The sequence below is a fragment of the Euwallacea similis genome, chromosome 8, assembly GCF_039881205.1.
Source record: "Euwallacea similis isolate ESF13 chromosome 8, ESF131.1, whole genome shotgun sequence".
Taxonomy (NCBI): Eukaryota; Metazoa; Arthropoda; class Insecta; order Coleoptera; family Curculionidae; genus Euwallacea; species Euwallacea similis.
The window spans coordinates 5,814,946-5,834,449 of NC_089616.1; the positions used below are offsets into that span (position 1 = coordinate 5,814,946).

The 19,504-nt window shown below is 35.6% G+C and overlaps 2 protein-coding genes and 1 pseudogene across 2 annotated transcripts in view; all 3 read left to right on the forward strand.

Annotated features, from left to right (window-relative positions):
- RpL30 (ribosomal protein L30) overlaps window positions 1-19,504 on the forward strand; it is a 74,689-nt gene that overhangs the window by 23,237 nt on the left and 31,948 nt on the right. The gene's annotated exons all lie outside the window — the stretch shown is intronic.
- Window positions 969-4,500, forward strand: LOC136410547 (piggyBac transposable element-derived protein 4-like; annotated as a pseudogene).
- LOC136410185 (jerky protein homolog-like) lies at window positions 13,993-14,835 on the forward strand. The gene has a single exon (XM_066392220.1). It carries the CDS (start codon window positions 13,993-13,995, stop codon window positions 14,833-14,835), a length of 843 nt encoding a protein of 280 aa, XP_066248317.1.

The following is a 19,504-nucleotide window of genomic DNA, read 5'->3' on the forward strand; positions in this document are numbered from 1 at the left end:
AACTTGCAGAATTTTGTGTGAAATCTACGACGAAAGAGTTGTAACTGAAAGATGTCAACATGTGTGATGAAACATGTCAACGGTGGTTCAAGCAGTTTAAAATGGGTAATTTCGATTTGAATGACACGGAGCGCTCAGGAAAGCCCAAAACATTTTCTGATACTGATTGTGAAGCTGTTTTTGAAGAATACAACACCGAAAGCCTAACTACTAGCAGAAAGATTTGATGTAAGCTAGCAGACCATCGTAAAACGTTTAGACACGTTGGGAAAAATACAAAAAGAAGGCAAGTGGTTGCCGCACTTGCTCTCACACATCAACAAGGCCCAGCGTCGCAACATTTGTCAAAAACTTTTGTCTAGGCAAAAGAAAAAGTCTTTTTTATATCAAATTGTGACCGGTAACGAAAAATGGGTCTAGTACGATAACCCCAAGCGGAAGAGATCATGGGTCAGCCCCGGCGAACCAGCAGTTTCCCAGCCCAATCGTAACATGCACGGAAAGAAGGTTTTGCTGTCCGTTTGGTGGAACCAAAAGAGTGTTCTTTATTATGAATTTCTTACACCGGGTTAAACAATCACGGCAGGCCTTTACGCTAGCCAAATAAGAAAGTTACACCAAGCAATTGAACGACACCCGCTCGATGAAATGTCTGATCGACGGTACCGGGCGGGATTTGAACGATGGCAGAGGGAGTACAGGGGGTTTAGTCGGTCGGCACTCACCGGAAAGATGATGCCAACCCGACACTAAGAGGGCGCTTTCGAACGCTTTACGCTAAGCCCTCGAAGTCTGCATGCAGATTCCCCTCAACCTCTTAAAAAAAAAACAAAAAAAAAACAATTGAACAAAACCGTCCATCGCAACACACCCGGGTCATCCTGCTGCATGACAATGCTCGACCCCACGTTGTCCAATCGATCAAGAACGTCCTTAATGATTTAAGACGGGAAATTTTATCCTACCTCATGTATTCCCCAGACATTGCCCCGTCAGATTTTCATTTCTTCAGATCGATGCAAAACCATTTGGCAGAATTAAATTTTAGGTACAAAAAACTTTCAAACCCCTTATCTGAAGGGGAGTTACAAAATATTGTTCAAGATCTTTCTGATGTCGATGAGATATTGTTGACTTTGATAGTGAAAGCGGAAAAAAAGAAATTATTGTAAAAGTCGAGCATAAAGTGAATTGGAGCAGTCTTCTGATGAATCTTCGGACCATATAGAGCCGTTGTTACAGGCTTACCAAGATGATCATTTTTTTATTGGTAAAGATCAAGAAACAATTTGGAAAAGTGCTCCTGTAATGAGAATAACTAAAACGAGTGCCAAAAATATTGTCAAAGTGTCTTCAGGATCGACAGGTGCCGCAAGAAATATTTCAAGTCCCAATGACTCGTTTTCTCTATTCTTGAACAAAAATATTATAGATAACATAGTATTATGTAGCAATATGTATATGTGAGCATTCCTTGCTTATGTTAAGACTATCAAGTAATACCATGTGAGAACGATATGGGGGTTAGCCGTAAATTACTTCTAAGATAAGCGTGAGAAAACGATAGAGGTTTGTTTATGAATTTCTTAACATAGGCGAGAGAAAAATTGATGATGGGTCAGGAAATCGTGGGAAAAAGCCTGAAATGTGGCTTATCAATGCTCTTAAAAAGAGAGGGATGCGCTCGGTGGTGGATAAGACATGTGTATCGGGGGGCATTCTGACCTTGGTTGTTGACAAGTAAAGGAGTACCTCAAAACTTGCTTTGTTTTATTTTTTCTCGTAACGATACCCAAATCTTACATATACATCTAGAAAATAAACGTACAAAAGCTGCATACCAGAGAGACAGAGACTGCCGATTGGCAGAAGAAAACAAAGAAGTTGATTAACTTCTTTCAACAAAATTATTGCATTGTTCGGAGCGCTTTACGTAATATCTGTAAAAAAAAGGGAGCCACGTCAACGTAGAACTTTGAGCTAAAGATGGAACCGGAATGATATTGTTGCGGGCTGCATTTAGTTACAAACATTTCTTGTTCATACTTCATGCCCTGCGCTTTAACGATATTCGAACAAGAAAAGATCGTGAAAAAATTTATAAATTAACAGCAATTAGAACGATATATAAAGAGTTTATGACGAATTGCATGACAAATTATGTTTTGGGAGAATTTATTACAATAGACGAAATTCTGCATCCATTTCGAAGGAGATGTGGTTTTATCTAGTATATGCCACAGAAACCAGCAATATGGAATAAAACTATATGCCCTTTGCGATAGGAGAACTTATTATACTTGTAAATTCGAGATATATTGTGGAGCACAACAGGAGGGACCTTACAAAGCTTCAAATAAGCCATTCGACATTATTCAGAGAGTAGTAGAACCACTACAAAACACCAATAGGAACCTAACTACTGACAATTACTATACTAGTTATGGTTTTGCGGAATATCTATTAGAAAATGGACTCACTCTTACCAGTACAATGAAAAAGAACAAAAGGGAAATTCCACCTGAGTTTTTACCTCACAAAATACGGACAATTGGTTCTTCTCTTTTTGGGTTCCAATTTCACAAATGTTTAGTCTCGTATGTAAATAAAAAAAATAAAGTTGTAATTTTGCTTTCGACCATGCATGATCATGACGAAATTGATGAGGTTATAAACAAACCAAAAATAATACTACATTATAGCAGAACAAAATGTGGCGTCGATACTGTCGACTAAAAATGTGTCACTTATTCAACTCAAAGGATCACCAGACGGTGACCTTCTGCAATTTTTTTTTCGAATATTGGATGTTGCCGGCATCAACTTTGAAGTTATATACAACGACATCAAATGTAAAGATTTGCCACCAAGAAGGAGGAAGTATCTTACAAATTTAGGATTAGGACTCATGGCCAATCATCTCAAGAAACGCGCGCAGATTCAAACACTTCCAAGAGATATCAGAAAATTTCTATCTAATCACAGCAATCTTAGTGAAGTTCCGGTTATCTAAAACCAAACACGTAACGGTCGCTGTCATGTATGCAGTATACATAAAAATAATAAAACTGCTGTTAGTTGTAGTCAATGCCAAAGATTTGTTTGTAAATCTCACTGTGAAAAATCTGTCCAACGTCATACATGTCTATATTCAACGATGGACGAAGATTATTTTTTTTTTTATACAGTAAACACTCGATACTGTGAACACCGGATAACGTAAACTTCCAGATAACGTGAATCATCTTTCTATCACATTAACCACCGTATAACGTGAACAAATGATTTCCATTATCGGGGGAACTACTTCTGGGGATTCCCTGGCAGTCGTGCTTAATACGGGGTTGCCCGACCGTCGTGCCCGGTATTTCCCCAGTTTTACTTTGTAGTTTCATTTTTTGCATTGCAACATTTGCCTGTTGCTTTTGAATGGTTCTCGAAAGGTTTAGTGAATACGTGTTGTTATACAGTATCGGACAAAATTAGAGAGACTTTTTATTTGTTTAAACTACTCATGAAATATGTGTAATATGTAATATGTGCCTACACTACATTAAACAGTAACTTCGAAAAAATAACGTTTATGAAAATTAAAGTTCAAAAAAATATGTACATATGTTCTAAGAAAAAAATATACAAGAAAATATTGCGTATCCGACGCGACATAATTAGAGCGACCGCTGTGATTTTAGGTAAATTAATATTAAAAATTTAGTATTTTGTCCAGTATCCTTTATTGGCAATAACTTGCTGACATCTGCTTGGCATTGATGCAATTAGCCTAGATATTGTGTCATCGTCAATAGAATTCCAAGCATTTTGGACTTCTTGCCACAGCTGATCCTTATTTGTGATCTTTTTGGTCCTAATTGTTCTATTAACTATCTCCCAGAGATTCTCTATCGGATTTAAATCCGGTGACTGAGGTGGCCATTGCAAAAGTCGAATATTTTTTTCAACAAACTACTGTTTCACAATTTTAGCCGTGTGCTTCGGGTCATTGTCATGTTGAAACACAAATATTAAAGGCATTTCCCATTCGGCATATGGAAGCATAACATCCTCTAATATGGCTCGATATAAAAACCTATCCATTTTATGATCAATTTTATGAATAGGGCCCATACCATGAGCCGAAAAGCAACCCCAAACCATGATGTTGCCACCGCCGTGCTTCACAATGCCCGATATGTACTTGGGATCCAGCCTTTGCATAGCAGGGCTGAATGAACTGTGCACCGTCACTGCCGAATATATTAAATTTGGATTCGTCGCTAAATAGCACTTTGCTCCAATCCTGGGTAGTCCAGTGTAAATGGCGAGTTGCAAACAACATGCGACTATCACGATTTTTTTTTGTTAGCAGTGGTTTCTTAGCTGGTCTTCTTCCAGGAAGTCCCACTTCTACCAGACGACGCTGGATGGTTCTTGAAGAAACACTGGGGGCACCTAGCTTTGCTAAAATTTGATTTGCAGACAGCTTTGGACATCTCTGACTAATCCTTTTTATTCTCCTATCTTCTTGTTTGCTTGTTTTTCGTTTTCTTCCTCTTCGTTTTATATTTATAACCCTACCACGAAGCTGGAAATTTTTGATAGTTCTTGAAACAACCTGTTTTGTTACCCTAAATTGGTCTTTTATTGTTTTTTGTAGTATCCCAGCTTTATAGGCCTCAATAATTTTTCGTTTTATATTTATAACCCTACCACGAAACTGGAAATTTTTGATAGTTCTTGAAACAACCTGTTTTGTTACCCTAAATTGGTCTTTTATTGTTTTTTGTGGTATCCCAGCTTTATAGGCCTCAATACTTTTTTCTTTAAGATCAATGGAGTAATGTTTTCCTCGAGGCATCTTGCACTATTCGGATGTATTAAACAACGGTATATGCGAACCACTATCCACAACAGGCAAACAGAAAATTGCAGGGTCGCTCTATTTTTGTCGCAAAATATATTCATTGGTATGTAAAAAATGCGGGTAAGGGACGGCATTTCTAGATAAACGCAAAATAAATATACAAACGCATATACCAGATGGGGTTTATAAAGTTCCTATTTCATTTGTATCATGGCATCAACATAAAAAAATAAAACCAATTTTTAGTGAGTCTCTCTAATTTTGTCCGATACTGTATGTAATGTCGATGAAAAAACCAAAGTGTTTAACTTTCCATAAAAAATCTCTTGTAATTCAGGAGCTAAGTAAAGGTGCAAGTATTTCAAATTTATCCAGAAAATACAATATAGCTTACAGAGACAAAGGAATTAGTACAAGGACTGCTGCAAGAATATATAAAGCAATATGCAGACCAATACTTGACTACGGACACATAATGTTGGCACAGTCCACTGAAAAAACTAAACAACACATACAAACAACAGAACAAATTGCACTAAGACTAATTACTAAAATAAGACATCCCAAGAACCCTCTCCACAATCCCCCCAACCAACTACTGTACCAACGCACAAACATGACACGAATTACTGACAGACTACTAAACCTTCAAACAAAATGGAAGAACAACCCCAACAATAGGACAATATTAAACCCACTCTGCTTGACGAGACGAACCAGACAATCCCGATTGCTCTTCCCTACCAATTCCCTGCAAGAGCATTATGGAATATAGGGAAACCCCCTTTTTTTTTTTCTTTCTACTGTTGTTAAAGTTACAGTATATACCTAAACTAACTTGTAAATATTACGGGCAGAAAGACCATTGTGGTCGATAGCCTTTTTCTTGGGAAATAAAGATATGTTATATATTAGGTCGTGTAGTATAAAATGAGTAGATTCTCGAAATTCCACATTCAACTGCGAATAACTTCACTCTAAATCTATATTTGGACTTGACTTTTTTATGTGAAAAAGGCACATTCTTCCTCTTTCGATCAGAGTTTAAAGTGTTAAAAATTATTGAAAACTTTTATTTTTATAAAAATTTTTGTGCAGCCATGCAAAATAGTGAAATTCGTGTGTTAATGAAATATGAGTTCCACCGTGGAACCACAACAGCTCAGACGGCTCGCAATATTAATGATGTGTTTGGTACTGAAGTCACTTCACAGCAAACAGTATCTCGTTGGTTCATGAAATTTCGTTTTGGCAATTTTGACCTAACAAATGAACCACGTGGACGACCTGAAACTCAAGTGGATAACGATTATCTGAAAGCCGTAGTGGAAGCGAATCCACGTCAAAGTGCAAGCGAATTATCGTTAATATTCAGTGTAACCAAAAAAACAATATTGACTCATTTGGATGAAATTAGTAAAGTGAAAAAGCTGGACAAGTGGGTACCGCATGAGTTGAGCGACATACAGAAAGAACGACGTCTCGAAGCTTGTGTTTCTTTGTTGTGCCGGTATAATAACGATCCATTTTTGAATCGGATTGTTACTTGTGATGAGAAATGGATCCTATATGACAATACCAGACGTTCATCGCAGTGGTTGGATCAAGATTGTGCGAAAAAAAATCTTCATCAAAAGAAGCTTATGGTGTCCGTTTGGTGGTCCAACGCAGGTGTCATCCATCACAGCTTCATGAAACCTGGTGAATCGATTACGGCTGATGTCTACTGCCGACAACTGACCGAAATGACGAGGCAACTGACGGTTAAGCAGCCAAGATTAGTCAATCGAAGCGCACCGCTATTGTTGCACGACAACGCTCGGCCACACACCGCACAAGTCACCTTGGCCAAGCTACAGGAGTTGGAATTGGAAACTCTTCGTCATCCACCGTATTCACCCGACTTAGCACCCACTGATTACCACTTCTTTCAAAATTTGGATAACTTCTTGGTAGGGAAAACATTCAACTCCGACGAGGCTGTCAAAGCTGCCTTCCAAGAGGTTATCGACTCCCGGCCTGCAGGCTTTTACAGCAGGGGAATCAATGAACTTCCCGTTAAATGGCAGAAGTGTATTGATAATGGTGGTGCATATTTCGATTGACAATAAAAACATTTCATATGAAAAAAAAATGACTAAAGTTTCAATTCAATTCTACTCATTTTATACTACACGACCTAATATACAGGGTGGCCCATTGAAAACGAAACAGAGGCATTTGCGGGTACTTAGAAATGTATATTTGAAAAATGCTCGGACACGTAAACTTTATATTCGAGGGGGACACATTATAAACGTATACTCGCTCCTTTCACTTCAACACCCTAGCCGGGGTGAGTTAAACCCTTAAAATCTTAAATGGAAAGTATGGTCGAGTAGCACCTTGTTTGAAAGGTCTTTCGATTCTCGTTATAATGATACCCAAATGAACTAACTTTTATTCAGTAGTTTTCGAGAAATTTGGAAAAATGTGATTAAATTGCCAACAAGTGGAATGCTCTGTTAAAATCGTAAATTAGGAAAATAATCAGTAGTGACTATTAATTGTAAACTGATCAGATTAAGTTTAGTTGTACTATTTCACCAATTGTTATTGCTTTCGAATAATAAAAAAAAAATCTACTACATCTTATCAGGTAGGTAGAGGAGGCAGAGGAAGTAGAAAAAGGCGAATGGAATTAAAACTTTGAATACATTTTAAAAAAAGAGAGATAAAATATCACCGCAGCTATTGCAGTGAAGTATTCAAATGTTAGATACCGAATAAACTTCAGCATCGAGTTTAAGTGAATTAAATTTGAAAATAGGAAAAATTTTACAATGGTGTATTCTGTAGAGGAAAGAGTGGAAATAATTTCTCTTTATTTCAAAAACGACGAGAGTGCTAATCGCACTGCGGGTTTGTTCAATGAACAATATCCAAACAGACATGTTGGTAGAAAGTACATTTTAGAGCTAGTTGCAAAATTTCGACTAACCGGATCAGTACTCAACAAAAAACGGGATCCTGAACGTGAATTTACAATTAGAAATGAAGCTGCCGAAATTGAAATCTTAGGACAAATAGCTGCAGACCCAACTTTGAGCACGAGGAAATTAGCTACAGTTAGTAACATCGCTAGAACAACTATTCAACGAATTTTGAAACATCATAAATATCATCCATACAAGATTCATCTAGTGCATCAATTGAATGAAGATGATTTTGATCGGCGGATGGAGTTTTGCGAACGTATGACTGCAAGGATAGCTGCTAACGGAAATTTTTTATTCAATATCTGCTTTTCGGATGAATGTACTTTTTTTCTAAACTCTACTGTCAATCTTCATAATTGTCGCTATTGGGCAGATAATAATTCCAGAATTTTTCACGCTGTCCACACTCAAACTCCCCAAAAATTAAATGTTTGGGCAGGTATTTTTGGGGACCGTTTGGTTGGACCAATCTTTCTTGATGGCAATCTGACAGGGGAGACGTATGTGGAATTACTGGGGAATACTGTTTATCCCTTACTCATTGACATTGTTGAACATGATGACCGCTATCAAGACAACCAATTAGTATTCCAACAAGACGGAGCTCCTCCACATTATGCACGACGTGTTAGGGAGTTTTTGAACAGAGAGTTTCCAGAACAATGGATTGGGCGAAGAGGTCCTATAGAGTGGCCGGCTAGGTCTCCAGACTTGACTCCGTTAGACTTCTTCTTATGGGGCCATTTGAAAAGCAAGATCTACGCAACAGAACCGGAGTCTCTGGAAGAATTGCGACGACGAATTGTTAATGAATGCCGTCTGATAACTCCACAGATGCTTCAAAATGTTAGGACTCGTTTTGAACAGAACTTGTATTACTGTATGGAAGCTAATGGTGAACAGTTTGAGTATCTTATCAATTAAAAGAACTTTTGTTAATGTTTTACTATTAATTTTCCTAATTTACGATTTTAACAGAGCATTCCACTTGTTGGCAATTTAATCACATTTTTCCAAATTTCTCGAAAACTACTGAATAAAAGTTAGTTAATTTGGGTATCATTATAACGAGAATCGAAAGACCTTTCAAACAAGGTGCTACTCGACCATACTTTCCATTTAAGATTTTAAGGGTTTAACTCACCCCGGCTAGGGTGTTGAAGTGAAAGGAGCGAGTATACGTTTATAATGTGTCCCCCTCGAATATAAAGTTTACGTGTCCGAGCATTTTTCAAATATACATTTCTAAGTACCCGCAAATGCCTCTGTTTCGTTTTCAATGGGCCACCCTGTATATACAATATAGCTAAATCTACGATTTGCAAAATAAAGCACGGAAAAGAAACCATTTTAGGAGTAATAACAGATACATATGTTGGATCGAGTAAAAGAAAAACACTTAAAGGGTCTGGATTACCACAAATGGAAAAACAGCTATACAAATGGTTTCTAAATCAACGAAATAAAAATTTTGTCGTAAGCGGAGAAATGATAAAGCAAAAAGCCAAATCCATACATTCTGAAATAAAGGAAACTGATAAGAAATTTACGGCTAGTGAGGGATGGCTACAGAGGTTTAAAAAAAGGTTTGGAATTCGGTTTTTAAAAATTTCCGGGGAAAAACTTTCTTCCTAACCGGAACTTATTGACCCTTTCAAAAAGCAGTTAAAAAATAAAATGCAGAAACTTGGAATTACATTAGATCAACTTTATAATGCTGACGAAACGGGCTTATACTGGAAACTTCTACCGGACAAAACATTGAAAGACTGAAAAACAACGAATAACATTACTAGTTTGCACAAATGCTACTGGAAGACATAAAGTAAAACCATTAGTTATTGGTAAGGCTGCCAATCCAAGGTCATTTAAAAACTTTACTTGCCCTCTTGATTATGAACACTCCAAGACAGCGTGGATGACTGCTGTGTGTGGATTTTTAAAAAATGGTTCCACCATTCCTTTGTACCTCAGGTAAATTTTGTTGTGTATTTTTCTTGAAATTGTAGCATAAATTTACGTATTCCTTTACAGGTTACACGTTTTTTGTCAAATAAAGGGCTCCCGATAAAAGCCTTACTTCTGCTAGATAACGCGGCATCTCATTCAAACGAAGAAGAATTAAAGAGCGAAGATGGACAGATAGTAACAACGTTTCTTCCACCTAACGTTACGCCGCTTATCCAACCTATGGATCAAAATTATATTACAGGAATAGCCTTCTTGCCGATGTTATAGCAAGTAATTCAAACGTAACTGATACATTGAAAAACTTGACTATTAAGGAAGCTGTTATCAATTTAACGGCTGCATGGAATCGACTCGATTCACAAATTATTGCAAAATGTTGGAGAAATATTTTATAGAACACTGAAATGTCCGAGGATGACGATGATGAATTACCTCTTTCTGTTTTAAAACGTCGATGGGATGATGATAAGGCAGGCTTAATCTCCAAATCTTGTGATCTTCTAAATACACTAACACCACAAGTAAGGGATTTATCTTTACAATTTAAATCTGTTATTACATATCTAATTTATGTATATTTGTAGGCCACATTCAAGGAAACTGATGTATTGGAATGGAATGATGCTGACAAAGAATGTGAAAACGACCAAGAAGAATGTGAAGTTCATGTAGTCGAGAATTTTCAAGAAATGTCAAGTAAAGTGTCACTGGACAGCGCTATAACTGCATTAAATACTGCAATTCAGTGGGCAGAATATAGTGGTGTGGACTTCACAGACCTCATAGTTTTAAAAAGACTAAGAGAAACAGCCCTTGTGCAAAAAATTACAAATCCTAAGAAGCAAACTAAAATTTCAGACTTTTTTGTCACCCAATAATCTGTTTTCCACTCTATTTAGATTAAACCCCGATTACATAAATAAATCGCTAACGTGAACATGCGTTGTTTTATTTTGTTCATGGTATCGAGTGTCTACTGTATTGATATTACTCTTTTATTACACTGAGTTCCAAAAAAAGTGGCTCACCCGATTTTTTTGTCAAATTCGAAACTTTACAACTCTTAAAGCAGTTACCCGAATTCAATCATTTTTTTGATGCTTTATAGCCTAGCTTGTTGGCTATTAATGTAAATGAAAGAAATGGATTTTGTTTCTTTATTAATGGAAATTAATGGAAAAACCTAAATTCATGTTCTTTATCATTTTTTTAAATCATTCTGTGGATGACTGCGGCACTTGTGTTAAAAATTTTTAAACGTTGTTGGAAAGTGCCCTTCTTAACAAACATTTTGATTTTAAATTCATTGTTTTATCTTTAAAATTGTCTAAATCACAGCATTTTTACTGGAACCATTATTTTTCTTCTTTCCTAAACATTATCAAAGGCAAAGTATTGTGAATACAAAAGGCAGTAGTTTAATGAACATGTTTACTATAAAATTGTGTTGTGAACAAGGCAAAATCACCAAATTAAATAAACTCAGTAGCGGGTATTACCACCTCTAGTAGCTCTTAGAGATTCTAATCTTCTTGGCATACTGGAAATTAAATTTCGTATGACTTGGTCAGGTATGATATTCCACTCTTCAACTAATGCATCACGCATTTCTTCTAGAGTTGCTGGAAGCCTATCACGGGAACGCACCCTGCATCCTAATTCATCCCATGGATGTTCTATTGGGTTCATATCTGGACTTTGCGCAGGCCATTGCAATGTGTTTATACCAGCAGCTTCTACGAAGTTTCTAACGATTCCTGCTACATGTGGTCTGGCATTATCGTGCATTAGGATAAAGTTAGGATCAACTAACTCAGCATACGGTTGCACATACTGTTCTAAAATGTCATCAATGTAGATTTGTGCTGTCATTGATTGCCTAGGAGGAAAAACATGAAGCGGTGTACGTCCGTTCATCGAAATTCCACCCCAGACCATGACTGAGCCTCCATTAAAATTCTGGTGCTCCATAAACAACTCTTGGTTGAATCTTTCTTCCAATCTTCGCCACACTCGCTTCCGGCCATCTACCATATTGAGACAAAACCTTGATTCATCCGTGAATAAGACACAGGACCATTCTGGAATGTTCCATTGTCCATAGGTTGCAACAAAGTTTCTTCGCGCTGTGCGGTGCTCTCGAGATAATTTAGGACCTTTGGCAGGCCTTCTTGCTTTAAGATTTATTTCCTGCAGTCGTCTACAAACAGTTTGTTTGCTAACTGTGGTCCCTCGAATTTGTCGGAGGTTTTGTTGCGCCTCTACTGCGGTGCTAAATCGATTACGTAAAACCTGTAACCTCACAAAGCGATCGTCTCTACGAGTTGTTTTTCGGGGGCGACCAGAGCCCGCCCTTCGAGCTGCGTTTCCAGTTTCTTCATATTTTTGAAGAGCTCTACGCGCTGTTGTAAAAGAAACTCCTACTGCACGAGCAGCATATCGTTTACTACGACCATCATTCACTAAAGTAACCAATTTCACCGTTTGTTCAGGTGTAATAGGCATTTTTTTTATTTCAATCACAAAATTACTTTTTGTGGCAATAACGACACCACCACAATGTTTATCAAACGTCAAATATGGAGGCAATTGTTTTTCACAGCCTACTTGAATTCAGCAATATATTGGTAAGAGTGGATTCTTTGCTAAATGCAAGATTCCAATAAGAATGCTGTCATTTCGACAATTTTAAAGATAAGATAATGAACTTAAAACCGAAATGTTTGTTAAAAAGGGCACTTTCCAACAACGTTTAAAGATTTTTAACACAAGTGCCGCAGTCATCCGTAGAGTGATGTAAAAAAATGATAAAGAACATGAATCTAGATTTTTCCATTAATTTCCACGAATATAGAAACAAAATCCATTTCTTCCATTTACATTAATAGCCAATAGGCTAGACTACAAAGCATCAAAAAAATTATTGAATTCGGATAACTGGTTTAAAAGTTATAAAGCTTCGAGTTTGACAAAAAAATAGGGTGAGCCACTTTTTTTGGAACTCAGTGTATATTGCTTACATTATTTATATTATTATTTTATTATATTAATTTTATATTTTAATTTGAGTTTTATTTAAGTGATAGAGAATGTTATTTTAATTTTTTTATTTTATGAGAATATTATATTATATACAGTAGGTGCTCGGTTATATGAACACCCTATTATGTGAACTACCCGCTACAATGAACACTTATTTCAAATAACATCAGGTTCTATAGAGTGAACAGCGTTGCTCTCGATTAAGTGAACAAAAATACTAGTTGGCAATATGCACTATTAAAGTGGTAACCTGTAACATTTTCCTTCCCACATTAATAGGGACTTCCCCGAAAATGTCGAAAGACTCGAAAGGGACGAAAGGTTAATTTCATCAGTGTATGGCTTGCGTATACCACGACAGATGCACATTACAAGTTTATGCAAAGTTTATCATTATGAAGCGAAAAGTGTTAACTTTATCAGTAAAAAGCGGCATTATAAAAAGTTTAGAGAATGGTTTGAGTGTTACAAGTTTATCAAAAAAGTATGGTGTCGCAAAATCTACAATTTGTGCTATAAAAAAAAATAAATTGAACATATTGAAAGTAACATCGCAATGTGCGTGAGAAAAATTTAAAAGAAGAACGTTGAAAAAAGGTGAGATGCCTAGAATGGAGAAAAGACTTTATGAATGGTTTTGCAAACAGAGGTGTAAAAATCTACCAGTTACAAGCGAACTGTTAAAAACCAAAGCTAAGTTATTATACGGGGAATTAAAAGAAAAGGAAAAGTTTTTTGCCAGTGACGGGTGGCTACAAAATTTTAAACGCAGATATGGCATTCGATTTCTGAAAATTTCTGGTGAAAAATTGTCGGCAAATCCTGAAATGATCGAACCATTTAAACAAGATCTGCGTTCCATCATTGAAAAGGGAAATTTGGTGAATGAACAAATCTACAATGCAGATGAAACGGGCCTTTTCTAGAGATTACTCCCTGATAAAACTTTAGTTAAAAGCGATGAAAAATCTGCTCCCGGAAGAAAGGCATAGAAAGCAAGGCTTACTTTTCTTGCTTGTACGAATGCAACTGGAGCACATAAAATTCGACCGCTCGTAATAGGAAAAGCTAAGAATCCGAGATGTTTCAAGAACTTTACGCTTCCAGTTGATTTCCGCAAAAAATTCCGCAAAGGCTTGGATGACTTCGACCATTTTTGAAAACTGGTTCCACAGAACATTTGTGCCTGAGGTCAGAAGATATTTGAAACAAGTAGGGCTTCCTGCAAAAGCAATTTTACTATTGGACAACGCTCCCAGTCATCCTCCGGCAGAGAATCTACGATCAAACGATGGAAATATTTTTGCATTTTATATGCCCCCAAATGTAACGCCACTTATACAACCAATGGACCAAAATGTGATCCGTATTACTAAACTATACTACAGGTCAAGTTTGCTATCTTCGATTGTCTCTTCGAAATCTGAAAACTTATCAAAACTCCTCAAAGAACTGACAATTAAAGATGCTGTTATAAATCTTTCTCGAGCATGGAGTAGACTTCAGGCTTATACGATTAGGAAGTGTTTTGTAAACATTCTCAACTTTGAAGGAAGTAAGAACGAGAAATATTCTGAAGAGGATATTCCCCTTAGTATTTTGAAGGAACGATATAAAAGTGGGACTAAAGAGCCCGAGCTGGAAGTCGTAAGTTTACTGAAGGAACTTGACCAACAAGTAGTTTATTCTAAAAATGAGATTCAAAGATGGAACGAGGATTTGGAGGAAGAGCAACAAAGCGACATTAATGATGACGATTGGGAAAGCAATGAAGATCAAGATGAAGCTCACCAAGAAAAAACTGACGTAACTTCATCAGAAGCTTTGGATGCATTTAATACGGTTATTCGTTGGGCGGAAAGAAACATATTCGAAGTTAACGACTTGTTGGTGCTACGAAAGTGCCGAGACAAAGCACTGCAAAATAATTTGGCAGCGAAAAAAGTCCAAAAACATATTACACAATACTTTAGTAAAATGTAATAAGTACATAACATGAAAATAAAATACTTTTGATTATATGAACAATTTGATATTATGAACACCCTCGGTTTGAATTAGTTCACATAATCGAGCGCCTACTGTATTTGTAAAATTTCAGAGATTTTGTTTTTTTATAGCTACATCTTGTTTTATTTTACTTTTAATAATTTTTTTTATAAGTTTAATAACTACTATCACTAATTATAAATTAAATGTGTTTATTTTCATATACTTATACACTTCATGATTAAAGGCTATATTTCGAGTGAAATTCAAACTGTTGCGTAAGCCGCATAGAATACCGCACCGGGACCACTCACGTGATGTTTAAAGATGAGCCCGCCGCAGGGTTAAACAAACTAGCTTTAACATAGTCTCTGGACTGACTTCATCAGACTTTATATAGTTGTGAAACTAATTTATAAACAAGACAGAATTGTTGAAATATTTGCTTTTTGAATATATCTTTAAAACAGAGAAATATCTTTGCAATATTTGTTTTTTACAGGCAAGGTATTTTACCCCGTTGGAAAAACCTATTCATTTTCTTTTAAAATCTTTATCTACATAAGTTTATATAGTATACCTTGTACCTTAAAAAAACAGGGCAAAACTTTTGAAATATTTGCTTTTTAAATATACCTTTAAAATTAAGGAAAAATCTTTAAAAATGTTAATTTTTAAATATATGAAAAACAGAGGCAAAACGCTTAAAAAGCAAAGTGTTCTGAAAAGGCCTTGTAATAAATCCGGGTGTGCAGCTTCACAGAGTTTTTTTATAAAACTTTACCATATCGTCAGCAAAAGACAGTTTACTTAGTCCCCAATCTTCCAGTTGATGTGAGTGCAACTGCCCAAATATATTAAAAATATTTCTCCGATTTTTCTGGCTGTGATCCATCCTTTGATCATCAAGTATGTTGATAAAATTTCTTATGCTGGTATGTTGATATTTTAAAATTTCATAGTTAGCAAAACTCTAAAAGATTATTTATTTTAATTACATTTAATCCACAACAATCAACATTATATTAACTTACATAATAGTTTCTTAGATTGGCAATTTGCAATTCGTACCCTAATTTGTATTCTGCAATTTACAATTGGAAATCGCGTTTAAGTAGTTGTTGTTCATATTCATGTTTCTGTTCAAGAAACTTCAATTTCATTTCCTCCTGCGGCGCAACTGTAGTCAGAGCTCTCTTAATACACGGTGATTCATTGGGAATGGGACATGACGAAACTCGAGATAGGGGACACCAAAATATGACGATTGGACGCAACATGCCTTATATCAATGTTGCACGTTTCAGAGTTACAGGGTGTTAAAAGTTAAAATTTTATTTTAAAATTCCTTAATAACTTTTTGTGTTTTCATAGCATCAACACCAAAATCGGTGTACTTAGGTTTTGTAAGATGCCAAATAAGGATTTTGATCTAATTTTTACGAAATTTCTAGAGGGCGCTAGTTACAACCCACCGCTTTGGTATATTTGGTCATATTTTTTTATAAGTGCAACTAAGGTCAAATTTTATTCAATGTATTGAAAGAGCGTCTATTTTTACGCAAAAAAGGTATTCTTGTTCAATCCCGATATCTCTCTTCGTTTACGAGATTTTTACCTATAAGCTAATTCGTGTCGTGCCATTTCAAATCCTCAAAAACGGAGGTGGCTGTGATTCACTTGCATAGCAACGCATTACTTAGCCATTGTTACTTTAGCTTGTCAAAATAATTAGACTCTTTTCTTGTTATTTGCTCTTTTTAAGTAAAAAATAGTAATTTAAATGTAAAAATGCCAAGACGTAATGACTTTTCCTTTAGTGAGATGCGCGATGTGATTTGTGTTTTTGCTCAAATACATTTTAACGGTCGTGCTGCAGCACGTAGTTATTTTAAATTATATCCCAACCGACAACAACCCAATCACAAATTATTCAGAAACCTGTACAATCGTTTGGGAGAAACAGGCTCTTTTCGCCCTCAAAGCCAAAACAATGATGCTCGAAGGACTATCCCGGTTGAACAGGAAGAGGAAGTTTTAGTACGAATTGCTGAAAATAAAACATTAAGTACACGCCGGTTAAGTGCAACGATGGGAATGAGTCAATCGTCTATCTGGAGAATTTTACATAAAGAAAAATTCCATCCACATCATTTAACACCTGTTCAAAATTTGCTCGCTGAAGACCGTTCTGCTCGCTTAAGATTTCCTCGATTTTTGCAAGAGAAACAAAACGAAGATCCAAATTTTTTGAACAAAATTTTATTTACTGACGAGGCAACTTTCACACACCGTGAAATTTTCAACTGGAAAAATAGCCATTTATGGGATTCTGAGAATCCAAATACTGTACGAGAAACATATTTCCAATACGAATTTAAGATAAACATTTGGTGTGGTGTAATAGGTGACTTTTTTATTGGTCCTTTCGAACTTCCAGCCAATTTAAATGGCCTTCGGTATTTAAATTTTTTGCAAGGACAACTTAACGAACTTCTCGAAGATGTTTCATTATATTTACGTCAAAATATGTGATTCATGCAAGACGGAGCGGTTCCACATTTTTCTTTCCAAGTGTGTCAATATTTGAACAATGATTTTCCACATCGATGGATCGGTCGTGGAAGTGAATTTGCATGGCCTGCGAGAAGTCCAGACCTCAACCCATTGGACTTCTCAATATGGTCAAGTATGAAAGTAATTGTATACAAAGGAACAGTTAATACTCGCGAAAAATTATGCCAAAAAATTCAACAAGCAGCTGATGAAATCAAGAATAACATCAATATGCAATTTAGAATAAAAAGATCTTTGAGAAAAAGGTTAGTAAAATGCATTGAGTTGGAAGGTGGCCATTTTGAACAGCTGCTTAAATAAAACTTATTTTTCATTTGTTAATGGCTTTTCATTTGTTTAAAGCGGAAAAATATTTATTTGAAAATTAATAAAACCGAGTTGAAATGGAACGACACGAATTAGCTTATAGGTAAAAATCTCGTAAACGAAGAGAGATATCGGGATTGAACAAGAATACCTTTTTTGCGTAAAAATAGATGCTCTTTCAATACATTGAATAAAATTTGACTTTAATTGCACTTATAAAAAAATATGACCAAATATACCGAAGCGGTGGGTTGTAACTAGCGCCTTCTAGAAATTTCGTAAAAATTAGATCAAAATCCTTATTTGGCATCTTACAAAACCTAAGTACACCGATTTTGGTGTTGATGCTATGAAAACACAAAAAGTTATTAAGGAATTTTAAAATAAAATTTTAACTTTTAACACCCTGTAACTCTGAAACGTGCAACATTGATATAAGGCATGTTGCGTCCAATCGTCATATTTTGGTGTCCTCTATCTCGAGTTTCGCCATGTCCCATTCCCAATGAACCGCCCTGTATAAAAATAAATCCTTTCCTGAAACTACGTTATACAAGGTGTCCTGAAAATCAATGTCAAAAATGGTATCACGAGATTATTTAGGTCAAAACATTAAGATTTAGGTCAAAAGTTATTTGAAGAAAGTTTCTTGTTTAGATGCTATTGGCGGTCAAAGTTCTGGAAAAAAAACATACTTTTTGCTATATCTCGAGAATGCTTCAATGGATTTTAATGAATCCCATTGTGCATTTATTCATTAGTACAGGGATTATTTTCATGTAACATTAATGTCTTTTCGTAATGTGAAAGTGGTAAATTCTTAGTCATCTTCGTACAAAAATTATCAGAACTTTTTGTTGTGTAGCTGCATCGTATCGGTTTTTTTTCTGATGATACATTAGCCCTTTCTCCAACTTTTCTATCTCTTGGAAATTTCTCATACGGTTAACATTTCACGTCGAAAAAAATTATTTTCTTTTCTCATGCAGAACACCAACTTGCCATTCCTTCGATAATTATCGACACTTGTCGATGTGAACGCTGACGTCACTTATGGAAAATGCCATAAAAATTAATCAAGAGACTGAATTCATAAAAAAAATTTTAAAATAAAAAAACAATTTAAACGAACTATAAAAAAAGATAAATTTAAAAAATTCTATAATTAAAAAAATTATAGCAGATGTTCAAAGTGACCCAAAAGAAACGTCAAAAACTTTTGATTAATTTTTATGACATTTTCGATGAGTGATCAGCGTTCACATCGACAAGTGTCGATAATTATCGAAGGAATGGCAAGTTGTTCTGTATGAGAAAAGAAAATAATTTTTTTCGACGTGAAATGTTAACCGTACGAGAAATTTCCAAGAGATAGAAAAGATAGAGAAAGGGCTAATGTATCATCAGGAAAAAAAACGACACGATGCAGCTACCCAATGAAAAGTTCTGATAATTTTTGTACGAAGATGGCTAAAAATTTACCACTTTCACATTGCGAAAAGACATGAATGTTACATGAAAATAATCCCTGTACTAATGAATAAATGCACAATGGGATTCATTAAAATCCATTGAAGCATTCTCGAGATATAGCAAAAAGTATGTTTTTTTTCAAGAACTTTGACCGCCAATAGCATCTAAACGAGAAACTTTCTTCAAATAACTTTTGACATAAATCTTAATGTTTTGACCCAAATAATCTCGTGATACCATTTTTAACATTGATTTTCAGGACGCCCTGTATTATTTATAGTTAAATAATTAAAAAATTTGCCATTAT

What these genes read in the sequence shown, in the direction of transcription:
- LOC136410185 (XM_066392220.1), top strand. Translation starts at nt 13,993, where the DNA reads ATGACTTCGACCATTTTTGAAAACTGGTTCCACAGAACATTTGTGCCT.